The 23,022-nt window shown below is 40.3% G+C and overlaps 1 protein-coding gene across 2 annotated transcripts in view; it reads right to left on the bottom strand.

Moving 5' to 3' along the window:
• Positions 1 to 8,251: 8,251 nt before the first annotated feature.
• The window catches only part of RAI14 (retinoic acid induced 14), an 87,026-nt gene continuing 72,255 nt past the window's right edge, over positions 8,252 to 23,022 (bottom strand). Inside the window, exons 6-18 of one of the 2 annotated variants that reach the window (XM_027634934.1) lie at positions 22,859 to 22,916; positions 22,564 to 22,634; positions 21,025 to 21,131; positions 18,659 to 18,837; positions 17,958 to 17,986; positions 16,933 to 17,019; positions 16,198 to 16,284; positions 15,460 to 15,517; positions 14,994 to 15,112; positions 12,978 to 14,489; positions 12,050 to 12,199; positions 10,507 to 10,572; positions 8,252 to 10,256 (exon numbers count right to left, since the gene is read on the bottom strand). In XM_027634934.1, the coding sequence (XP_027490735.1) occupies positions 10,179 to 10,256; positions 10,507 to 10,572; positions 12,050 to 12,199; positions 12,978 to 14,489; positions 14,994 to 15,112; positions 15,460 to 15,517; positions 16,198 to 16,284; positions 16,933 to 17,019; positions 17,958 to 17,986; positions 18,659 to 18,837; positions 21,025 to 21,131; positions 22,564 to 22,634; positions 22,859 to 22,916 (2,601 nt within the window). In that variant the 3' untranslated portion in view covers positions 8,252 to 10,178. The remainder of the gene's footprint in view (positions 10,257 to 10,506; positions 10,573 to 12,049; positions 12,200 to 12,977; positions 14,490 to 14,993; positions 15,113 to 15,459; positions 15,518 to 16,197; positions 16,285 to 16,932; positions 17,020 to 17,957; positions 17,987 to 18,658; positions 18,838 to 21,024; positions 21,132 to 22,563; positions 22,635 to 22,858; positions 22,917 to 23,022) is intronic. The other variant, XM_027634936.1, reaches the window with a different exon arrangement.

The raw sequence follows: 23,022 nt of genomic DNA, 5'->3' as shown, positions 1-23,022 counted from the left end.
CTTAATAATATTCTAAGTTACTCTTAATTTGGTTTTCTTGGGTTTGGTTTTTTTTCCAAACTAAAGTATTCAGTGTAGGTGAACTTCCTTTTGGCTTACTGTTTCCATTTCTTCAGTGAAAGAAAAAGTTATGCTCTCGTTGGGAATTATTAATGTTATCCTTGACTACCAAGTGTTAAGACTGATTTACATAATCTCTGTGTGACAGGATAAAAATGAAGCAGAACACACCACTTTCTTAGTGTGATTTATTTCAGAGTATCCAAGTTCCTTGTATTGTGTTCAAAGACGTTGCTGTGGCTTAAAATTTGTATCTTTATATCATTGCCTACAGATGTACTGTGTTATTCTTAAAATAGTACTTTTAATGATTTCTTATATAACCTACCAACAGTGATCATGGAAGTAAAATTCTAAGAAGTTAGAACACTACAAAATACCAGAAAGTAACTGTTGCATTTCATAAATATTAGGTATTACAGACATGCATGGTTTGTGCAGGACTTAATGTCTGTACCCCAAGTGGGCTGAGTCTGGACCTAGACTCATGTAGGTAGGGAGGTGCTTGTGCACCTTGTGCTTTCATGGATGTGGTTCTAGGGGAACAAAACCATGGAAATTCTGGGTTACAGCCTCGGTGCTGTATGGCAACAAGTGGAATTAGGATCCATCTGCGATGGATTCCTTTACATCTCTACCCTCAAACACAGTAACACATCCTTTTGACCTTGTAAGTGACTTACGTTCTGCAGACCTCCACTGTGCCATTAGATTTAAGTTCCTGCCACACTTTGCATGAGATCCAGAACTCAGGTTAGTTTAGTACTTTTTCTCTCTGCTGTTTGACAAGTCTCTTCCCCTACAGGAAACCTGCAGCAGAGGAAATGTTTATTTAATTTTTTCTTTTTGTTTAATAATATCACAGTTCCTGGGGTGGGAACTGTAACCAGCATCTCCTACCCAGGTTAAATTTAGCTGTGGTAGGAGCTGCTGGGCAGCTCTGATGGGGCAGCCCTGGGGCTGTGGTAATCCCAGATCAAGGAGCCACAAAACAAATTATTTTGATTTATGCTTTTCAGAGTAAGAACTGACCTCAGGTCTTCAAGAAGGCATTTCTTTGCAGTCTGGTGGGGACCCAAGTCTTTGTAGTTGTGTTCTGGTAGAATCAAAGATACCAGAATTCAAAATAATGCCTTTGGCTCCTGGTCCTGACAGTCTTCATGCAACAAAACACCAGCAATGTCAATGCTAAAGTTACCTCTTGCCTCCCAGCACACTGAGTTCTTGTGTCTCCTTGGCTTTCTACAGCCATTTGGGTCTGTAAAGACTGTTGAGCACAAAATTCCCCAAAATGTATTGAGTTCTGTACCTCTTTTTCAAAGTTAGTTGTGGGAAAGAATCAGTTGTTTAATATTTATGAATGGATTTATAAGGAAATAATATTCTTATATTCTTGACTAGACGGGTCTTTAGTTGGTTAGTGGAGCAGCTGGAAAAGCTGAAATAAACCACATGCTGTTTCCTCTAGGTGTCTGTTTTTAAGTTCATTTCGTAGCAGCTTGTAAACCCCTAAGAATGCAGCAGGTGAGTCTTACCAAAATAAATATGTAGAAACTGTGTAAGTAATTATAGCAGCACTAAACAGTACTTTTACTAACATTAAACTGAACAAATACAGAATTATTTTTAAAATGGAGCTATTACAGAACAGACACTTGATGCCTTCCTGCTGAGACAGCAGCTCATTTTGATGTGAATCTGTCTTTGAGGGGGGCCAGGACTGCTTAGGTAGAAATGGAAGCGACAACAGATGTATTCAGCCTCTTTCTACCCTGCTTCTGTCCTTAGCTGGGCTCTAACAAGGAACAGGACAGTGCATCAGTATTGCTAATTAATTGTGAGGGCTCTTCAAGGGAGTGGGTGTTGGAGGGAAATGTAATCAGGTGCCCACACAGCTCTGATCTCTTTGTGGAGTTAACAAACTCACAGGAGTGAGAAGTGGGCTTGAACATCCACCACAGCTGGGAATGTCAATCTGTGTAAGTATCTTGGAGAACTGCAGCCAAAGGAAGGCTAGAAAGAGCTGAACTGCCCAGGAAAACCTCCCCTTTTGTTAAACTGTTGAAAATCTGGGCAGAGATGATGGAAATTTCAATCCCACTGCATCAGTATTTGAGGTGGGGTAGTGGGTTGGGGTGTAGGGGGGGTGGTGTGTGTGTCTGGATGTGGATTAAAAATTTCAGTGGAGAATTAAGCAGCCTCCTACCCTTCCAGCTCAGATGGGACTCTGGGGTTGACCAAAAAAGAGCAAGTGAACAGAAAGCTGGAGGCCTTAGATAACGGGTCCATCTGTACATATGTGTGGATCTTTCCCCATAAATGCCAGTGGACTGTAGCAATGGGTTTGCAGCACTAAGGAAGGCAAGAAGCTGTTCCACCCAGTCATGCAGTAACTGCAGAGAGGTTGCAGTTTGCATACTTCTAAGCCTAATCAACAAGAAAGGAGATTAACTCCGTGAAACAGACAGCAGCTAACAAACTCTGAGTGATGTCCAGCATAAGAACTGAGAGAATGATCAGTTGATAGAATAGTAAGTATAAGAGAACTACGTAACTTGTAGCCAATGAACATTAATGCCTGAGGAATACATCTGGTCCAGGTAGCTCTCTTTGCAAGCTGTAGTTTGAGATACAGATTGAGCTCTGGGTGGGAGATGAAGAGTAGTGATAGGTGACACCGTTCAGGTGGATGAACACAGAGAGTGGGGGCAGGAGCCAACTTGGGAGGAAGGACCAAAGAGTATAAAAGCCCAGAGGTCCTTTGTTTGAGGTCCCTCCTTGGGGGCACCAGTCTGAGCTGTTTCAGTGTTACTGCACTGTGAATAAATTGCTTTATGAATGAGACATCTGAGACATGGGAAACCTGGGGTCGAACTGGTAAGGAAACCTGGTCTGAGTCGGGTGTGTAGGGAGTCCAGCAGGAACCTGTCTGGTCACTGGAGCGACCTGTGGTGAAGGGGCTTTGATCCCAGCAGTGAGTCCCTGGTGTTGAGAGTGTGACTGCCAGAGACTCTTGTGAATGGTCAGACTGGGAAGTTTTCTTAACACTAGAATATATAAATAGGAAAAAGTTTTGATAGTCAGTGTGCTTGATTTGTGGAATACCACTGAGCACCCAGGCATGTGCAGCTGGAATAATTAATCAGTGTCTCTCTTGAGTGTGTAATTACTGGTGTGTTGCACACTGGGTAATGAATCTCATTTTTCTGGGCAACAAGCCTGTTGGAGATGTTCACTCTCCTCATAAAATAAATAAGGGTATGAGACAGGTTCCAGAGGAGCTGGGGTATACCCAGGCTGCTACTTGCACACAGGGCTGGGGAGGGTGTCCCTTGAGAGCAGTCACCCTCTGGAGCTGATCAAGGCTCCCAGAAAGGCTCCCGGAGAGGCACAGGCTGCACAGTGCTCCTCTTCCCTGCTGTAACCCAGACTGGGCGATCCCATATGGCTTTAATTATGCAGATATTTGCAAGACAACATAGTGCCAGAGGCTTTAATTACACAGATATTTGCAAGGGAACATGGTGCCAGAGACACATCAGCCAAAGCATCTGCAGAGGAAACTGCTGTCCCTCGCTAGTCCGGATCATCGGATAGTGGTGATTTCTTCATGTGGCAGCAAAGGCAGGAATTTTAGAAACGCTGTGGATAGCAGACAGCCGCCCTCAGGCAGCGCAGGGCTCCAGACCGGTCTCACTCCCACTGCCTGCTCCCAAACCTTCCGCACACGTGCTGTGGGAGGGGACAAGGCAAGGAGGAGCACTGTCAGGGAGCACGCTGCCCTCACGACTGTGACCTTCCAGCAGGCACCCAGCTTTGAGACACCTGCACAGGCATGTCTGCACCTGGCTCTGCAACGTCTGTCCAGCTGTGCTCACACCCAGCTGTGGCCTCACCAACTGCTGAATGCAGTGCTGTTCTTTTGAGATCTGTGCTTTGAATAGCAAGAATCTAGAGGAGCTGTTTCTAGGAATGGGACAGTGAAGAACTTTGTGCTTGTAGTCGTCACTCCCCACAGTTTTCCAGCTGTGAGGGAGGCTTGGAGGGGAAGGAATGCCAGGTTAATCTCTCAGGAATGTTTTGAGGTTTTTTTCCTTTTAGCCTGGAAAATGCAGCTTAATCCCCCTTGCTTCCCAGACTTTTCTTTAGGGGGATGTCTCCTGGTGGGCAGCAAAGTGTTTAAAGAGAAGCAAACGCATTTTTGCTTTTGCAAATGTCCAAACATTTTTGGACAGAGCTTCTGAATGTGCCGTGGGTGTGGGACTGTTGCTACTTTATGACAGGGAATGCAACAAGAGTCCCGTGGGCCTGAGCCCAGCCATCACTAGGGATGATTTTGGCTAATGCCAAGGAGAAGGGTGACCACAGTGGAGTAACAGCTTCCCATATAGGTACATTGATGTTTTGATGCCTGTTTCCTGAGGGTCACTGGGTGCAGGATATCATCTGCACCATCTACCCTGGGCAGGGTTAACACCAGCACACCCAGGCAGGCAGGAGCAGACGGCCACCCGGGCCACCCGCTGGGACACAGGAGACGGCTTCAGCCCTGAACTCCTTGCAGGAGATGATGTCACTGAGATGTGGCTGTTTCCAATCTCCAGCTGCTGCTAGGAGGCCCCATTACCAACTGTCTGAGCATTTCAGGCTGTTGGAAAATGTACAAGGAGGGCCAACACTGTGAATCTGGACAGATCAGCATGCAAGTAGGATTTTAAAAATAACAGACCGAAAAACGATGATTGTATAAATATGTGTGTTAAACTCATCAATAAGACCCAGTCAGGGCAGCCAAAGCTTTGTGAACAGCCACAAATGTGTTCAGATTCACAGAATCAAAGAATATTTTGAGCTAGAAGGGACTTGGGATCTTCAAGTCCAACTCTTCAGTTAATAGCCCCTTCCAGGGATTGAACCCACAATCCTTGGTATTATTAGCACCAGGCTCTAACCAACTGAGCTAATCTTAGGGTTGCCATAAAAATACCCCAGGAACTACATGTTGCACCACAAAACAGACCCTCCTGAAGCCACCAGTGGGACTGGGAACTGGCATCTGCAAGACTAAAAGAACAAACCTTTGCTCGTTGTGCAAAGGCAAAAACTGACCATGAGAGGAGCCATATGTTAGTGACACACCATGAAGGATCCCACCACTGGGTCTGACACAGCAGAGGCCATCATTTCATCCCTAGAGGGCTTTCTGTCACTCACTGCCATAGCCTGGGGACCTCAACACTTGTAGATGTCAAGCAAAGCCATGGCTTTGTCACCAGTAACAGGCTAACCTTGTAGATCTAGTCTGTAGCTGCAAAAATTCTAACTAAGACTTCCTCAAATTAGTAAAAATTTATTAAATCACAGATTTTAATTTGATTCAGCTGCAATTCACCACTGTAATTCTAAGACAGAGAGTTTATGGAAATGACTGTTGAAGAGAATTAATTTGTTACTGCCCTGAGAAGAAAACGGGACAAACCAAAATAAAGTATACTTCTAGTCTGTACTGAGTATCTCCATTACTTATGTTCAAAAGGATCATGAAGGATCCAAACAGAGGAGGAGACAGAGGTGAAGAAAAGCATTTGAAACTTCACTTCTATGAAATGCTTTGCTGAGAATTGGTGAGCACCCAAGAGCACCCCCAGTGACCCATGTCTGCAGAACCAGACAGCAGTGCTAAAGATAAAGGTTTTTAAGGTACTCAAACTCTTGAACTGTAGCTTGACATTAAATTCTGTGGCAGACCAAAACCACGATGACCTAAAAGTCTTGCACCCATTCCTATTTCTTTGAAAAAATTTGCTGTGTTATGCTTGTGCCTGCAGAACATGTGCATCACATCTGACTATGCTACCCTGAAATCTCCAGACCTTTTCCACACATTTATTCAACATGCAAAGCTGCTCTGTGGCCTGGATTCCGAGATGTCCCACAGCAGCAGTCTGAGGCCCTGATCTCATACACAGCCAAAGCTATGGGAGGCTGCTTCTCCTCCAGGACTTGCCCTGCGCTGGGAGGCCTGACCACACTGCTTGAGTCAGTGATTCTTCCCTGCAGCATATGGGTCTCTGCCATGTTTAAGGGCAGACTTGCCTCAGCCTTTTGTGTCTGCCTTTTGCTCAGATGAAGGCTGGCATCAGTAAGAAGAAAGCCACAGGATGCTCTGGTGGGGCTGCCCAAGCAAGAGCCTCCCTGGGGACAGGTCAGACAGGCAAAAAGCACCTGAACAACCTTGTTCCAGTGCCTCGGAACAGCTTTCCTGCCATGTCCCACATGGTACTCCAGCCTCTTTGCTCACCCTCCTCCCTCCTGCACACTCTAGGTTGGTACTCCACACTGCAAAAGCCCCTCAGGGAGCAGATTTATGGTCTAAACACCACAGATGTGCAGCAGTAGTAATTTATATGGCGCTTAAACACTCAGCAGTGAAATCACATACCATCTCCTTCCCCCAGCCAGCCACTCTTAGGAAAACTCATGAAACATGAAGTGGGCTTTAACAGCTCCACGTAGTGCTGTGGCATCTGCCAAGGGATTTCTTGCCAGCTTCTCCACCAGCCCTTTCTTGGCTGCTTCTCCTGGGCCACTGTGTGTTTTGCTGCAGCACACAGCAGCGTGGTCTTCCCTTGGCTCCTGTTGTCCTGTGCTGACATATAGTACATCACTGTTTAGTTGATTTGAGGGGAGGTAGGAAGGAAACCAGCAGGCCATTCTGCCATCACTGAACCCCCTGCTTAGCCAGCATGGGGGAATATTATCTTCATACCTGTGCCTCTATCCATGGGGCTCCAGCAGGGCATCTGGTGTGCAGCATGCCCAGGGAGCCAAACTCATCTAAGAGGATCAACCACCCTTGTGCTCAGGTGTTGGCTCTGTGCCACTATGTGCTGCTGAAGCCAAAAGATCTGTCCATCAAGGAGACAGGGCATACTGCAAGAGGTTCTTGTCTTATGGCTGCTGAAATCTCCTCCATCATCTTCCCATGTCCATCTGGGTTGGCAAAGGAGGGGGCCTGTGACAGCCAGGTGCCAAATAACCAGGGCAACATATGTGTACAGGAACTTGTCCTTAGTTTATCCAGCAAGAAAGAGGGGGAAAAAAGGGTTAAAAAAAAAAAAAAAAGGTAATCTTAATGCAGATCTAAGATGATGTTTCCTCCCGAATTTCATCTGAAGCCTGCTATCATCATTTGTCACTATTATCTACTGCGACAGGGTATAGGATGGGTGAGAAGAGCCAGTATGCTCAAGGTGCCTGACTAAATCATCACCATTGTGTGCAAACTGCAGTGTGTGTTTGACAAGGGCAAAGTTCATCCCCAGTGCCCATACATTTAGGGGGGAGGAGGGCAGGAACTGGCCATAAAAATGTTGCCCAGGAGAAGACCCATGCTGTCATGACTGACCATACAGGAGGCCAAAAATAAGCGTGGAGGTTTTAGAGTACCAGCATAGGCAGACATGATGTACCCCACCAGCCCATGTTTTGCATGCCAGTTTGTCCTTCTTCAAAAAAAACTCAGTGCTGAGTAGCTTACAGAAATCTGCCTCAAGAGGCTAAAAAGCTACTCGAATCCCAGGACGTAATCAAAAAAGTTGTAATTCCTGCTGTTTGTGTGTTCCACTCTCAGACAGGAAGATATTTTAGCAAATAAGTTACTGAAAAGCCAGTTTCTCCAACAAAACCAAGGAGATGATAAAAGGCAATGGGGCTGTATAACTAAGTTTAAAAAGTGCACATATCCATATATCCATATGCATATACACATATATATAAATACTTTCACTGTAGTTCTGTGTGTGAAGTGCTAAGTGATAGAGAACCACAGTTTTGAAAAACTGTGGGACATCACCAATCTGTGCTACTGCTCTAAGGTAGTTTTAAACTTAGCTAGAATGCATGCAGTAGCAAATGGGAAAGCTGCATTACCTGTAATGGGATGTCCACATGAGAAATGGCTCTGAACTTACCCATCAGTTAGAAGGCATCATCTACAGAACTGGTTATGTGGGGTTTTGACTGGGTCCTATTCTACCTAACAGATCAAGATAGTTAATAATGAAGTTACAATTTCAGGGAGGAAAGCTCAGTTCATCTGACATGTATCTAAACACGAGATATAGAACACATTTGTACTACGTCAGAACAGTGTAGTGAGATTTCCCTCAAAAGTAAATGAAGACACAAGTGAAAAAAAATTGGAAATAGTTTATTTGCTGCATAAGGAAATGTCTTGTAAATTACATATAAAGAAACTTGTTATGCTGTAGTATATAATTTCCAATATTCCACAAAGATAATTGTAATAAATATACAAACCAAACCCAAGTAGAAGACTAAATCCATCAGGCAACCTACAATATGGTTCATCAAGTTTTATACTTTCAGCATTAGCATGCTTAAAATCTTGTTCTTTTTGAAGTGATGCAGCAAAATTCTTTTCACATTTCTTTGGAGCGTTTTCAAAGCTGTCTAACTACAAAATACTGTTCAAAATTAGCTGGCATTAGTTAAACCACTCAAGAAAAGTAACACCAAGGTCTAACTGATGCAAAGGTGTCATTTTTCTTCTTGTTTTTAAAATCCATCTAGTTTTGCCAGAGTTAGGAATTATCTGATATAAGTGCACTATGAGTCCAGTCAGCCAGAGGCACTGCCGACTCTTGTCATATTATGACTCTATATAAACTTCATAGATTATATAGCTCTGAAAGGTTTCTCCATCAATAGAGACATATCCCCATAGAATAAAAAAAAACAATACCATATTGAAGCTGCAAGCTAGTTAAAATGGTTGTACCCTCAAGTGCAGTGTGTGCTTAGAAACATTTTTCCATAGTTCCATTCTATCCCACATCAGACATTTTTATTTGATTTTAAATTTAGAAGTGCTGATAAAGGCTTTACTGATGCTTCTAGCCTCTAGAAACAACATATAGAATTTTTTTGACACCTTCTGCTGTTCTCTATCTATAGTTTCTAAATTTTTGTGAAACAGCAGTCTGAATTGCATTTTAGACTTCATTGCTGTGGACCACACTGACAGATAGGCCTATTATTCCATACAAATCCCTTACAAACTGAAAACACTTCACTATGCTTCACTATTACTGAATACTTGGGGGTATAAACTCTCTAAAACACAATTACCTAAAAATATTTGTTAATAAGCTTAATGCAAATATTATGTAGAAAAAATGGTTTAGTTACAAAAAAATTCATTAGAGGGCCAATAAAAATATACTGAAGAGAAGATCTTTACAAAAGTGAGGTTAGGAAGTATGAGGCATTGACATTCACTGTAAACATCCTGTGTTCACTAGAATCCCTTGTCTAAAGTACATGTTCTGGTTTTGTTCCTGAGCTTCATGGCCAACACTTGCATAGACAGCTAAACCTATCATAAAGGGTTGTTTATACAGACAGTTCTGTTTGTACAGAACTTCAATAAACTAATGCTTTGAAATAGTTTCATTGCACTACCAGGTAGTTACGGAAACTGTGAAGTATGGTATGTACTCAGTGCATTGGGTGGATTGGGACAGCTACCTCATAGTTTGTTAATCTTAAATAATATTACACTAAGAAGTGTAGCTGTTTGACGTTCTGGCTTAGCGTAAATATCTGCTCCTGCTCACTGCTGCAAGGCTTGCTTCTGCTCTGCCAAAGACTGCATATGGCAAAATGTCAGGAATCTGAGCACGACAGCATCAAACATCCCCAGTAACAAGATGCAGCTTATAATCAGTACAGAAGACTTCACAGAGAATTTCACCTTTACCCAGGCAACACGAGTGCTTTCCTCCAGGTTAACCTGCTTCTACTGGAGGAAGCTGGAAAGTACTTATAGGGTAAACACAATATGGAGTGGCCTAAGTAAAAAGTCTGAAGAACATACTTGCATTTTGGATATGAAAAGCAGGCATGTGTTTAGTTACTGCACATAGAAATGCACATGGAAGTGGTACAGACGGACAATTATATCCCCCTCACAAACAGCACAATAACACAAAGCAGCAAATTGCCAATTTTAAATCTTATGTTAAGGCAAATCTAGATAAACAACCATAACAGGATTAATAAAAATAGGGAGTTTTTCTTGGCTTTTTCTTTGTTTACTTTTTCTGTGATTGGCTTTTACACATTGATAAAATTTGTTTAAGCACTTTCTGGACATCTTCATCCATTTGACCCTAGACAAGGGGAGAAAGAAGAAAAGATGATTGAATTCATGCAGCTCTCTACTCTTTAAGAATATTGACAAACTATTTTTGAGGTACAGTAATTAGATCGATTTCCCAAATGGAACTTAGTTTGTGCTTGAACTGTCATACCTTTTGAGAGGGATGTCTTAGATAAAACACACAAAGTTCTTAGTAGATCTGCAGAAGAAGCATCTTTAATTAAAATACCAAAACTGTGACTGACAACATGCAACCATACCTGCACGGCATAGAGAAGATGCATCCTGTAAACCGAGACAATTTCCTGATGTTGTTTTTTTGTTTCCTAGAAAACAGTTAAGCAGAAAGGCATAGAGCATTCAGAACTATTAATTCAGGACTCATCAACTAGATTTACACAGGGGAAATTACAAACCAGTCTTATGCAATGCACTGAAAACTAGCTCTGACACTTCTGTGCCACTAACCAGCCCAAATTTCCTCGGAAGCATGTCCATGAAAATGCTGTAATTCTACCCCTCCCAATAAAAAAACTGGTGAGGTAACATCAGTTGTAAGAAGTCCTGAGCTGCAAAGGTGTGGAATGAGCACATATTCTACTTCCAAGTTTATCAGCAACCAGAATTGAGGAAAGACTACAATATTCTGACCAATCAATTCTCAATTGCAACCGAGCTCTTCCCTAAAGACAATGACCCATCTGCCAGAGGTCTTAACCCACAAATCCCTCAGTCAATGAAAGCCAGGCTCCCTTTTAATGATCACAGACTGCCACAACCCAGAAGCCATCTTTCCAAATAAACATGAAGCCACTAGGAAAGCTAACCTACAAGAGGGAAAGTGATTCTGTCCTGTTTTAAATACTACCCACCTTCCTAATATGCTGCATACCTTTGCACCTCACACTACTTCACTGGTCCTTAAGCAGTGGGAATGAAGGATCCTTTCAGACATGGAGGACTGGAATAAGAAACAGTCTGAGTCTGAACAGGATGCAGTGTGTAACTGTCTGCCTACTATTTCTCCCTGCTGCAAGAGTATTTTTCTGACTCTTCTTTCTTTCTGCTGGGGAAGGTAGGAAGGAGACACCAGTTAAGCCATTTAGCGTGTCAGTCTGGGAATTCTCCTTCCAGAGTCACTCCACAGCTCTCTACAAGGGCCTCTGATGGGCATTACTTTCTTTTCATCCTCAAAAGTGAATTAAAGTGCTCCTTCGGGCAGGCAACCTCTTGGAAATATCAGTTAAGACTCAACCCAGCTTAGAGGATTGGACCTTTCATGCACAAACAAATATAATTAAAAAAACCCCTCTGTAAGCAGTTCAGAATTTCAGAGAATTAACTGTGCTCTCCATAAACAGATGGATTTGCTTGATTTGAAACCTCACGCTTTCGGTGAGTATGTCTTCCAGAAAGCTTAATAAAACAAAACTACTTCAGCTGATGAATGTTCTTGGAAAAATGCACAAATCCCCTGCACATTGGTCATACTTTTCCACAAAACAGGGTCTTAGCAGCAGGTTTGGTAATTAGATTCCACTACAAGAATTTTGTTTCTGTATTGGCTTGAGAAAATATATGGGAAAATAGCTTGCTTTAGTTAGGTTTTTTTCTAAAGAGAAATTTGTGACTTGAGATTTCTAGATGTTTCAGTGAAACAGAGAAATTACTGAATTTCTGGATGAAAATTCCCTCCCATGTACTCATTGACTGTATTGCATTTTAAATAAGCAGAGCGAAGAATAGCACCTGTATCTTTGGAGAGCTGGGACTAATGTTAGGTTTACAAACTATCACACTTACAGTCAGTTGGTTTTGCAACTGCTTCACTTGTTGCTGTAACACCTCCAGCTGCTGGCTTTGTCTTTTGGGGGCACTGGTTGAGTAGGAAAGCTGAGAAAGGCTGTTCAGTGCTTCTTTTAATTTGCTAATTTCCTTGGACATTTCACTGATCTAGGGAGGCAAAAACCAGGTTTTCATCAGAAGATGCAAGGCATACTGTGTTCCTGTGAGTCTCATCTATGAGTTATTTGTGACTTAAATTTAAGAATGGGGAAAAACAAATTGCAAATAACTGAATGGACAAATAGAGACATCATGTAAGCAAGGGGTTACAATGCTTCTCTATCTCCCATCCTAGTCCAGTCTATTGAAAATGGACTCCTTGTTCTGAAAAAGAGCAATATTTACAAAGAAGGACTGCATTTACCACCTTTACAAATTCTGCTGCTGAACGCAAGACACAAATATAACAAACACAGGCCATCTATTCACAGCTAGCAAAAGGCATAGCTTTTTATAAAGAAATTTGTAGTGATAGAAATGGTTACTCCAGAGGAAACTTAGTCAAATCATGCTATGGTTGAGATGATACAGTAATATCACAACAGTGAATTTTTGCTCCTTCCTGATCTTGTCTCCTCTGGAATCTCTTCCTGCTGTAAATCCTACTTTTTTGACCTCAGTTGCCTGAATAGTGTGAACCCAGCCCAAGCAGAATTTTAAAGAGGTAAATTGAAAGATCATGTGTATCTCCACAGGAGAGGGAAATCAACTGCAAAGTTAAAGATACTGAAAACTTCTTTCGACTTTAAAACCTGAATTTTTGGATGGGCAAACACACTCAGAAGTTATACTTGAACCAACATCATTTATGAGATCACTTGTGCACCACTCAACATGTTCTGCAGTCTGAACTCATACTACTCCTGCACTGTAGTGAGTCGCTGACCTTTTTATCTTTATCTTCTTCTAGTTTTGATGAGTTTTTCATTTCAAGAAGGGCTTCTTGAACTTGGTGGTACTTTTGCTGAAGATCAGTCACCTCCCGTTCCTTTGCTTCAAGCAGAGTATGCATACCTTCTTTTGCTTCTTTCAAGTGCAAAATTTCATTTCTCAGTTTCAGAGCATCTAAGGACACGTTTTCCTTCTCTCGCATTACATCCTTCAGTTTGGATGACAAAATACTGACTTCACCCTCTAGTGATGACTTGAGCTTTTCATATGTAGCCTTGGGTACCATAGCTTCATTAATTGCAGCTTTTTCTTCCAGTAATTCCTTCTCTAAGTTTCTTAATTCACCTTCCTTGTTGTTAAGCTGTTTTTTGAGCTCATGTATTTCTTCCTCCATTTCCTTTATAGTATTTCTGAGTGCACTAATCACCTGGCGGTGTTCAGTAATTGGCACAGAGTTTTGTTTCTGAGTGTCTAACAGTTGCTTTAGTTCTTCTGCTTCATCTAAGACTTTTGTGTACTGGGATTTCATTTCTGATAACTCATTTTCTGCTTTGTATTTCAAAGAATTTGTTACCTCCATCAGTTTCTCATGTTCTTCTCTAGGAATGTAGTTCACAGCTATATCATCTAGAGTTTTTTTCTTCCTAAAGTCTTCAAGCTCTGTTTGTGCTTCTTTGTACAACTGAGACAATTCACTAAGTTGTCTGTTGAGGTCATCTACCATTCTGTGCATCACATCTTTCATTTCTCCAGCTTCAGGACTAGATTCCAGCTGTGTCTGATTTGTCAGCTTGTCCTGTAGCCTTTTAATTTCCTCTTGCCCTTCTTTGTACCTCTCAATCAGCAATGCTTTCTCTTGATTAATGTTATCAATAACTGAACAATATGAATTCTTCATTTCCTCACACTCTTCCACAGACAATTTGCTTGCCACATTCTGCTCTCTGTCTTCAAACTTTTTCTGTAGTTCTCTCACTTTTTCTTTTTGTCTTTCGCTTTCCTCCAATGCTTTCTTCAATTCTTCTTTAAGTGTTTCAACTTCTGCATATGTAACTTTCAACATACTCAGATCAGAACTGGTTTCTTCACTTTCAGAGGAAACAAGACTCAGCTTCTTTTGCCTTTGGGCATTCAAGGCATCTTTCCCAGCTTCCTCATACCTGTTCTGAGTTTCTTGGAACTTCAGGTTAAGATCAGAACCATTTTCCGAAATGTCTGGGCTATTTAAACGGTCTGTTTCTGGAATTCTAGACTGGGCCTGAGATTCCAGGTGCCTTCTTTTGGCTTCAGAATTCCCTAATTTCCTCTGCACATCCTTTAGGTCTTCCTGGAGGTTCTTCATTTTTACTTCTCTGGGGCTTGTCAATTTTTCTTGGGTCTTAGTGGCATTTAATGTAGGCTTCAGCTCCTGAGCCAAGAACTCATTTTGTCTATCTACTGTTTGCTCAAACTCTGCTTGGGTTGAATAAGATTCTACAGCTGAATCCCCTTCTTTAGGTGTTCTTTCCTGTCCAAAAAGAAACACGAACAATTGCACAATAAATACATGGACAAGATTATATTTTTTTTAGAATAGAGTAAGCAAGGAAATACTGCTACATCCTACAGAGACAGATGATTAAAGAACTGTGGAAGAAAGTTTCAGAAAAATTCAAAGCCCAGCTGCTACCATTTAGTCATCTGCAGTGAGGGAGGACAGTAAGTGCCAAGGTCGTCTGAAAGTCTGGGCCGATCTCCATAAGCTAATAATCAAAGCTATGCAAATTAAAATTCTGCTAACCCAACTGCTAACATCTTTTAGAATGTGGCTATCATAACAAAGTTATTCAGTAATTTATGGAAAAAGTGAGAAGATAAAACACTGACTTAATCCTTTGGGACAGAGTGTTTCCATGATCTTATGAACAAGCTCGTTAAATTATCTTCAGAGTACAACTCTTTAAAACAGTAAGAAGCTCTTTGTTCTGCTAGCAGATTAAGAGAACACCAGAACAGCACAAAAATATGCCACCTGTAATTTGTCCTGCAGCTCCTTATTGTGCAATGTCAAAGAAGCAATTTTTGCTTGCATCAACAGCAGTAGATCTTGTTGGTCAGCTTCAGAACTCACATCCAGTAAGCTATCACCACCTTCAGAGAAAAAAAAAAAAAGAGATTCAAAAGCTTTCGAAAAGCTGAAATGCTTTATTTTATGCTTTATTTTAACATTTAAAGTTAAACAGTTTGTTCCCATGACCACTAAATGCAGTGAGCAAACAAACTGTTCCCATAAACTCCCAAGAAAAGTGTTAAGTTCACTCAATAGAAGCAGGAGGTTTTAGTGGGAAGCTGCTAGTGGAATTACAAAACATTACTCTCAATACTTAGTGTGTCTCATGTTCTAAGCAGAAAGGCACAGAGGATTTCTGACCAGTTTTCAACATTTCATGCCACTTAAAATGCCTATCCAAAGATGAAAGTAAGGATTAACTGTATACCTGTTGTGCTGTCACTCAGTCTGTCTTTATTATCTCTATGCAAGGAGCTGAATTCTTCCTGCCAAGATATCAAAAGAAAATGTTTTCACAGAATGTGGTTGTAAAGTTGGACACCTCACCAAAAAGAACTACAGACAGTATAGATCCTGCTGGATAAAGCCTGTCAAAGTGTATTTCTTTTATTTCTGAGGTCTCTAATTGTAGCATCTTTAATGTCTGTTAAAGCCATTCAGGTTCCATTGCCCAATTCTCATTAAATACTAAGGAAATAAGGGCAACTACCTTGCAGATAATTTGAAAGACTGTGATAAATAATAGCAATATATTGACATGTATTTAATAAAAAAAAATCTTCAATGCCATAAGGTAAAGATCAGGTAGAACACACTCAATTGTTTCTCTCGTGTCTTTTGGTAAAAGGGTCTCTTTTTGCACTGCTCAATTCCATGCCCTTTGCTGGTATTAGAAAATGAACTCTTGTAGCATTAATACTTACTTTCATAACCATATTCCTAAACACTAACTAATCTATGAGCATTTCTATATAAATATTTGTTAAACTTTAGAGTAATCTACACTTGCTTTATAAATTACATGTAAATAGATTCAGACTTTTTTTTGTTCCTAAAAGCCAACTAATTAGGTCGCAGAAGACTCTGCAGTCAGCAAAATAGAATGTTAAGCAAAACAGATACTGTACTTTCCTTCCCTAAGCTCATAAGAACAGAGCACTGATACCTTGCACACTTGATCAGCAAAGAAAGCCAGCCCTTTTCCAGTCATGGGAGTTGAAGTTGATGAGTGTGGAGAGGACAAATCATTAAGCTGTAAAAGATTTTTATATAAATAGGTATGTATATGTACATGCACATAAAACTACCTCTCTAACATCTGCCCATATACACACACACACACATGCATTAAAGAGTACTTTTCCCTGCACTAACATAACTCACAACTCTAGATTATTTTCGAAGAGCAGACCTAATTATTTCGTGCTCTTCTGAGCCAGTATTACATAAGGATTGTAGTTATCACACAGGTAACATTCCACTTTAAGATTAAACCCAGCTGTTAAATAGATTTCTATAGTATCAAAATGCAGTTTTTTACTTCTATATGCATATATTAACATAATAATGTGTACATATATATATATGTATAATCAAAATATACAGAATTATTTACTTATTGAAATCAGCAAAACCAGGACAACTTCAACTTGAGTTTGAAAAAGCACTTGTACACTAACATTTGCACATTTTATCTTAGGCCATGCTGTATTTCAAGCAATTTTCCTTAGTTAACCTAATCAACATGTGCTTTCATGGTGTCATCCTAATGTAAGGAAAAGCACTCATTGTAAAGCATATAAAATAACAGTGACAGAGCAAATCCAGCCCACATAATTCACATAATGTTCAAAATGCCTTATACCCCCTAAAAGCATCTCAAAATTGGTCTTTTCTTTACCTGAATAGGACTGATAGGAGGAGGTGGGGCTTTGCGTTTTTTTGGAGTTCCACTTCTTTCTGAACTTAATTTAGAGCCTTGATCATGCTGAAAGTTTCACCAGCCAGAAAAGGTAGGTTTGTTAGTTTGGTTAGTAAAGTCCGAGCAAGTTGTTTTATAAAAAAAAAAAAAAAAAATAAAATCCCACATTAATATCAACTTTAGCAGCTCATGCAGTGCCTTTTTTTCCTATGTAAAGACCGTATCTCTACTAATATAAAGATATGAAACATGCCTGACAATAAGAATCTGCTCCCTTTTAACCCATGCTTCAGTGAAAACAAACAAGATTTAGTGAAAAAGCAGAAGCCGACAACAGGTTTAGCACCAGTGATCTTAAATAATTCCATCCATACATAGCCCAGTCATGCCCTTCTTCATGGCTACCATCTTTCCTCTCCACTGGCTTCTGCCTGAGCTCCCTGAAAAACCTACCTCTCCACTCAGAGAAGGAATGAACCAATGCAGTGCACCCTCATCTACTTTCCAGCCACCAGCAGTTCTACAAGGTTTAGGTGCACTCCAAGATATGATATTAAACAAAAAATTTAAGAAACCAGTATAACTGCCTAAATCTGCTGGGATTCTCACAGGACGGGGTCTCCAGTAACCAGAGATAACTTTCAATTACATGTTTTAGAAATAGGGTATTTTTCTAGACCACCTCCTCTACAGTTGGAAGAGATAGGGACCCCAAAAGCCAAGCTCCTGCCTTATATGCGAGAAAAGCACACATGCACATACACACTTGCACTCCCTTCCTTGTCTCACTAAGGGTGCTGGCTGCTTATATGGAGAGAAGCCAAGTCTAAAAGCAATGTTTCTGAAACACATTTCTTAACTAAGCAACAAAAACCTTTTACAAAGTAGTCATGGCAACACATCTCACAGTGACATTCACTATTGCTTTCAGTCCTGTCAGTTACTAGTTCTTATGGTACACATCTAGACAGTCTGAGTATTTTCAAAACCAAAACGACAAATACCTGCTTCGTTTTTGTCGGTGATTTTGTATCTGTGAAGCAGAAAAGAGGTGGAATAAATAATCGTTAACAAAGGAAAAGTTATTTGCCATTCTTAGCCCACCTCTCAGCTCTACTTCCCATATCATAGATAAACAGCCTGATTTTTGAATTCCTGTCTGAAAGCTGAAAAACATAATTTCCAAATGCCATTTGAATCATAGCCTTTCTCTGCTACTGCTGGGTTTCATACTGAGATAAAATCCGAAGAATCACGACAATCCTTATTCTATTATAGTCTCACACCATTCTTCCACATTAAGCTTCCTACTTCAGAAATCCATCTTAGTTTGACCATAAAATCTTCTGCCTACTTTAGTTCCTTCTTCAACCCCTCTGCTGAGAGGTTGTATGTTCCACTGACTCTCCCACCAAATAAAAAAGAATCTATTCCAAATTGTATTCAATGTATTCAAAACTTCACAATGCTGCTACATCAACTTATCTTTTCTTTCTCCAAAACACCTCTTTTTGCCCTCAGGGCTTTATCCCATGCTAAATATTACCATCTCTGGCAAAGAGTTTTTGAGAAGTCTCAGCCAGACGATCTTGAAAATGGCTTTTGCAACATTTCAGATTACAGTTTGAAGTAAATTTGTTGAGTGCTAAATATCTACATAGCCCACTCAAGAAGGGACAAACTGCACTCAGCTTCTCTTACATACCCACATCCTGAGATAACTTTGATGACAGGAGGTTCTGGATCCCTGTATTCTCAGAGAGCTTGGCATAATGCAGGGCGTTCTGTCCGAAGACATCTACTAAATTGACATCTGCACCCTTCCTAAGGAAAGCGTCCACCGTGTTAAGGTTACCAGCTTCACAAGCCATCATCAAAGCAGTTCTGAACAAAAAAAAACAACACACAAAACCAAAACACAGAGAACAAGTGTCAAGAACATACTCTTTAAGTAGCTCATTTTTTCAGGAAAAGAAGTGTGATGGTTATTGTGCAATAACTTCCCTCCTCCTCTTCCTCATACATACTCTCCAGCTGCAATGACAGGTCATTCTAAAAATGGCTTCCTGAGATCAAGAGGAGAGTCATAGATAGAAATGGCTGCAGGATAAAGTCAGACTAACAAACCTCACTGCTACATTACAATTACAGTGGTGGTACAACAGGAAAGCCTTTATTTCATTGCTGCTCTCCTTCTCATGCTGCTTTTTAAACAAAAGAGACAAACAGATTTCAACAAAAAAAACCAGAAAAACCTCAAAAACCTTCAGTGAGTCCAAGAGATGGGTTTGACCTGAAACCCTGTACTACTGTCATCTTAAAAAAAAGGAAAAAAGAAAAAAGAAAAGACGAAAGAAGTCCATTAGAGCACAATCCATTCTCTTTTCAACACAGGGTAGCTACACAATGCCAGATCCTAGAGTAAGGGCAGCATGCAGAAGGAGTCTTTTCCTAACACTTTGTGTTTGCTTTTCTCATTTACTTGAATAGGTCATAAGAAATGTACACAATAATTAAAAACACACAAAACCCCTCACTTTTCAAGCATGCTCTAATACTGCCTTCCTGCTTGGGCATAATTCTCGTTTCTCAACGTGAAAATGTGCCTAATAGGTTGGCCAAGTTTACTGCCAAACACATTCCTAAGTGCAGATTTGAAGTTGAAAAGTTACTAGTGATAATATTTGGTAAATATTAAGACAAACATTTCACTGATGAATTGAACATACTCCCTGTAATGAGTGAGCCCTGGAGAGGTGATGGCTGCTGCAGTGCTGTGTTAAAAGGTAGTGCTGAGTGGCAATGTGGGTAACACCTCCAGAGTCACGGGGAAGTTTTTAGATTACAAAATAATTCATTAAGTCTGGATAAGATAGAAATCCGGAGATGACATTTTCAAAGGTTATCCCCTTCTTTTCCCAGTAAGGTTTCTCCTGTTTCAGTAAAATCTTAACCACTTTTGTAAACATGAGATACAGGAGTAGTCACTCCCCTCACTACAATGAAAGCAAGAAGTAAATAGTATATTTCATATTCTATCATTCTCTTGCTTCTACACACAGTACTTTCTTAAAAAAGAAAATACAAAAATGTGAGTCCTATCTATGACAGAAACTCCTTCATCCAATTAATGAAGAAAGTCTTAACACTGTCTGCTGATTATATAGTAAGAAAGTGAGGAGAAGGTAGAGGTCCCAGAGTGTGCAGCAGCTCAGGTTCAAAGCACTGAGGAGGCCATGCAAACTAACAAAGACAAGCAGGCAGTTTTCTTTAGACAACTGAAAAAAAGAGTGCACTAATGAACTTTGGACTGATAAAAAACAAGTTAGGGCCCAGTCTTATCCTCACAGGTGCTGCCAGAGAACAATATCAGCATTGTATCACATATAATAATCAACACTGCTATGAAGTGTAAGTGCCAAGTCTTCTCAGTATCCTTCCTTACCTTCACAGTTTAACGAACTGTTTATAAAACAGTCCATAATTTTCAAAGACTCTTGATCTTTGTCAGTATCATTAAAACAAGAGCATTTTTCACTACAAGGATGTTGCTTTTTAAGAACAGTTTTCTGATACATGCACTATCTATTAATGCAAAAAATGTCTAATTGGCACCTCCTAAAACAGCATCTCCACTATAAAGCTTTACTGTACTTTTCTCTTGCTGTTGTGGCTGCATTATGGTAGAAGAAAGAACCCTCCAAAGATTTTGCTCCCAAGTAACAGTTACTAACTCATCTTTAGAAGAAAGCAGCACTTCAAATTGAGACACTTAGAAAGTGATGTGTGGGTAAGTGCTATCAATCAGTTTTGTGTAGGAATTATTTAAAAATGGGATATACTACTCTGGTGGCCCAAGGAAAATCTTACAGGCACATTAGTTTTATAGTTGCATAGCTTCTGTTTCATCTTTCCCTTTAGGCAGAATTTTGCAAGCCTTCTCAATAATGAGGATGTCCAGTACAGAATGCATTATTTCACCTAACATCAACTATTTTAGGAAGAATTTGACGAGAAAGCTTCATTTGACAGGCAGCCTTGGGGAAGAATTAGCATGTTAACCTGCTGTACCTTCCATTTTTATCCCTGGTGTTGATGTCTGCTCCATGATCCAGAAGGTATTTGCAGACTTCTGTGTGTCCATTTTGTACTGCAAGCAGCAGAGGTATGTTCCCATCCTAGAAATGCATTTAAAGAAACTATGAACAATATTCCATCCACTTACAAATAAGACTGAGATTTGAACACAGTTATGAATTTTATCTCTACATAGCATAAATGAGGTGCTCGCAGTACATTTTTCTTATATACCATAAATGTAGCTGAGTTTACTTAAATTCCTTCTTGATTACTAGGGATGACACAAAACATAAGGAGCAGGGATGCTTTTTCCTTTTATACTCCCTTTGCTGTTTGCTCAATGCTAAAAGATAGTGATTTTGAAACTACTCAGTATCTTTCAGTAGCTCCACAGCAAAAATGATACTTTTACCTAAGTACAAGGCAAAAATACAATGTTTCATAAAATCATAGAATAATGTTTGGAAGACCCCCTTAGATGTCATCTGGGGTTTCTCCTACTTTTTTTTCAACACAAAGATAGGCAAACTTCAAGTTACAGTACATTGCTCAGAGACTTGTCCAGTCAAGTTTTAAGCATCTCCAAAGGCAGAGACAACATTACATCTCTGGGTAACAGTTCCAGTGTTTGACCATCTTCAAGGTGAGATTATTTTTTCCTTAGTAGCTAACTGGGATTTCCCAGTTAGGTTCACTACCCAAACTCTGACCACTTCTTATCATCATTTTGTCATGCATCTCTAAGGTTGGTCTGACTCTCTCTTTCCTATGGTCAACCATGATGTAGCTTAAGACATTTTTAAGATACTCCTACAGCCTTCCCTTCTATAGACGGAACAAATCTTTTCTGCCTTTAAAATGCATTTGCTGAAATATTAGGTCTGACATCTGTGACATATTTGTTTTCATTAGAAAGACCAGGTAAGAAAGGGGTGGAACAAAGTCAAAAATAAACAAACAAGTATTTTTATGCTTTCCCATCTGGCCTGTGCTTTACTTCTGTTAGGTCACCTCCTTCTTTCATTTGAGGGTTTTCTATAAGGCAGCTGCATCATCCTCAAAACCAGACCTGGTTGGTTGTAGACACTTCATAGTAGTGAATGTAGCATCCCTGAACCTTTAGACTACATCAAATATATTTTTCCCCCTCAGGCTTATCATACTCTGGTTGGGCTTTCTGAGAATTTTGCAGCACTTGCCCACACATTGGACCTTTTTCCAAGCCTACTGGAGTCAAGGGAATACTTTTAAATTATGTTTTGAACACATAAGAATTTTTTTCTAGCTACTTCTGCCAATGTCTCAATTTAATGATCAGCAAATCCTGCTACTAAGGTATCAGATTGCGAAGTGCTTTCACACCTCTGCTATGGCAAGCTGCAAAGGGAACTTCCTCCAGCAGAGAAGTCCAGGAAGAAATATAAGCACAGTAGTGCTTTGAACTGCTGCACTGACATGGAGGGTGGTAAGTGCACGGGGTGGAGGGTGGCAAATGAAGCATCTGAAGTACACAACAGAAGAGGTACGTACCACATCTTTGACATTTATGGGACATTTGTGTTCACACAGGAGCTGAACTGCCTGAAGACATCCACTTGCAGCTAAAAAACCCAAATAAAATAAAATTAACAAACAAACAAACAAAACAAACAAACAAACAAACAACAAGCATGAAAGCCCATCAAACCCAACCCATTTTCAAAAACTGTGCTCCGTGCTTCCACTTGCAACACTGCACCATTAGTGTGGGGTACAACAAAATTGTAGAACTAGGAATATCAAGCACAACAAAATAGATAGTGCAAGTTTTTGCCAAAGAAGTTACCTGCATAATGCAAAGCTGTTTTCCCAGCATTGTCAGTGCTGTCTGCTGGACATTTACTCTGCACAGTTCAATAAGGAGAAGGGAAAAAAAGGCAATTAGAGAAAGACAAAGAACATAAAACATATCTTTTATGCTAACAGTGTGCTTTGAGAAAAAGTTTATGT

Source organism: Corapipo altera, unplaced genomic scaffold, assembly GCF_003945725.1.
Source record: "Corapipo altera isolate COAL_440 unplaced genomic scaffold, ASM394572v1 61411, whole genome shotgun sequence".
Lineage (NCBI taxonomy): Eukaryota > Metazoa > Chordata > Aves > Passeriformes > Pipridae > Corapipo > Corapipo altera.
This window is presented reverse-complemented; position numbering and strand designations above follow the sequence as displayed.